We start from the raw sequence: 1,785 nt of genomic DNA, 5'->3' as shown, positions 1-1,785 counted from the left end.
GATGCCTTACAAAGGAGTGTCTATTACTAATGATTAATTCTGAAAGAGAATCCAAATTCATTCCATATGAGTCATATTTACGAGGTATTTTTCCTCATAAAATAAAGTTTGTATCCAGAGAAAATGTTTTTCCTAATACACTATTTCTCTCTTTAGTCGGTGTTTTGTTGTTGACAAAACCAACTTTCCACCAATGCTGGTCTTCCTTTTCCTGGCTCTTCTCCATCAGGTCAACTATGAAGAAGTCTGGGTGGCTCTGACTTTGGGACTCTTCCTCTCACATCCATGGCTCTTCTCCTTGCTGCAATTTGAAAATCACCTCTGGTTTGGTAACACAGTACCCCACTGAGATGAGGTGGCTGTAGTTCTCCAGCATCACGTCCCTGTACAGGGTTCTCTGAGCAGGGTCCAGGTGCTGCCACTCCTCCTGAGTGAAGCCCATGGTCACATCCTCAAATGACACTGGCCCCTGAGATCTGTTCATTTTCTGTGGATCGAGGAAACATGCAGAGAACTACAAAGTTTGGGCTCTCCTGAAACCTGGCTCAAACTTCAGGTTCTCACAGTCTGACGGGTGGCTTGCGGAGCACAAGTATCACATGGTGCAATCAGCTACGCAAATCTAGCGTCTGCTCTTTCTTGGCCTTGATCCTCCTCTGTTCTGCAGCCCTGGTGGGAGGGCTCCACTCAGATGAGCCATCTTCCCGGTGGGATTCCTCTTTATCTCACAAGATCGGCTTTGTTCCTAGGAACCAGGACCGGAACTTCACAGCGATGTCCTTTGGCTCAGTGCAGGGACGGGCACAACGCCAGATTTAGGCGCAACTGTTTTTTAGGGAGGAAGCAGATGTGGATGTGCCTCCTAGCGCCGCCTCCCGCCGGCTCTCCGTTCTCGAGGCACTCGCTAGCCGCTCTGATCACTTTCCTGACCTGATACAGTGGAAGGGCGAGGACTCCCTGCCATCCTCACAGAGTGCGCGGCGGCCTCAGGACAGTGGCCGGCAACACCACAGCGGCCTCTCTGGGGACTCGCAGGCGCCGTAAGCGCACGAGGGCCAGTCTCGAACAAGCCACGGCAGCAGCTGCCTCTGGCCGGGATAGGGGCCTGAACCCCGCCCCCACTCCAGCTCGGCCGCCCTTCGCACCGCCAAGCCCCAACCGCGCTCCAGTGCCCGCCGCAGCCCCTATATATTTTAAAAGTGACGCCTCAAACAAAACTCAAGACACTTTCAGTGTAAAGGGATAAGCAAAAAGTACTATATAAAACCTATCCAAAAGACATAATACCGGACAAAGGACTAAGGAAATAAGCACTTTTATGGATAAAGCCATGACATAATGATAAAAAAAAAAGTCCTCTGTCCAAAAGTACTCTGACCTTTTGATCATTCTAAGGCACTGGCAAAAGTTTGTCCAGACACGCTTTTGGCTTTCTCTTCAGAGAACACTTTCCTTAGGGTGAATATCCTCATGTTAGCGTCTTTTTCAGCCTGCAACAGACTGAGAATGTCTCAAATCATGAAGTCCTGGTGTCTTTTTGATTAACAGTTCTTCCTCGATATAACTCATTCCTCTTGCATTTTATTATAAGCAATAAGAAGAAACTAGGCCACACTTTCAACCCTTTGCTTGGAAATCACAGGCTAAATATCCAGCTTCATCATTTACAAGCTTTGCTTTTCACATAACTGCAGGACACAATTCAGCTAACTTTCTACCATTTTCTTCCAATTTCCAATAACATGCTCATTTCATTTTCATCTGAATCCCCACTGGCAGAGCCTT

At 47.9% G+C, this 1,785-nt stretch overlaps 1 protein-coding gene across 1 annotated transcript; it reads right to left on the bottom strand.

The window, feature by feature from the left end:
• Window positions 1-277: 277 nt before the first annotated feature.
• On the bottom strand, window positions 278-484 carry LOC132367870 (zinc finger protein 37A-like). The gene has a single exon (XM_059926476.1). It carries the CDS (start codon window positions 482-484, stop codon window positions 278-280), a length of 207 nt encoding a protein of 68 aa, XP_059782459.1.
• Window positions 485-1,785: the final 1,301 nt, after the last annotated feature.

The sequence above is a fragment of the Balaenoptera ricei genome, chromosome 6 (genome assembly GCF_028023285.1).
Source record: "Balaenoptera ricei isolate mBalRic1 chromosome 6, mBalRic1.hap2, whole genome shotgun sequence".
Lineage (NCBI taxonomy): Eukaryota > Metazoa > Chordata > Mammalia > Artiodactyla > Balaenopteridae > Balaenoptera > Balaenoptera ricei.
This window is presented reverse-complemented; position numbering and strand designations above follow the sequence as displayed.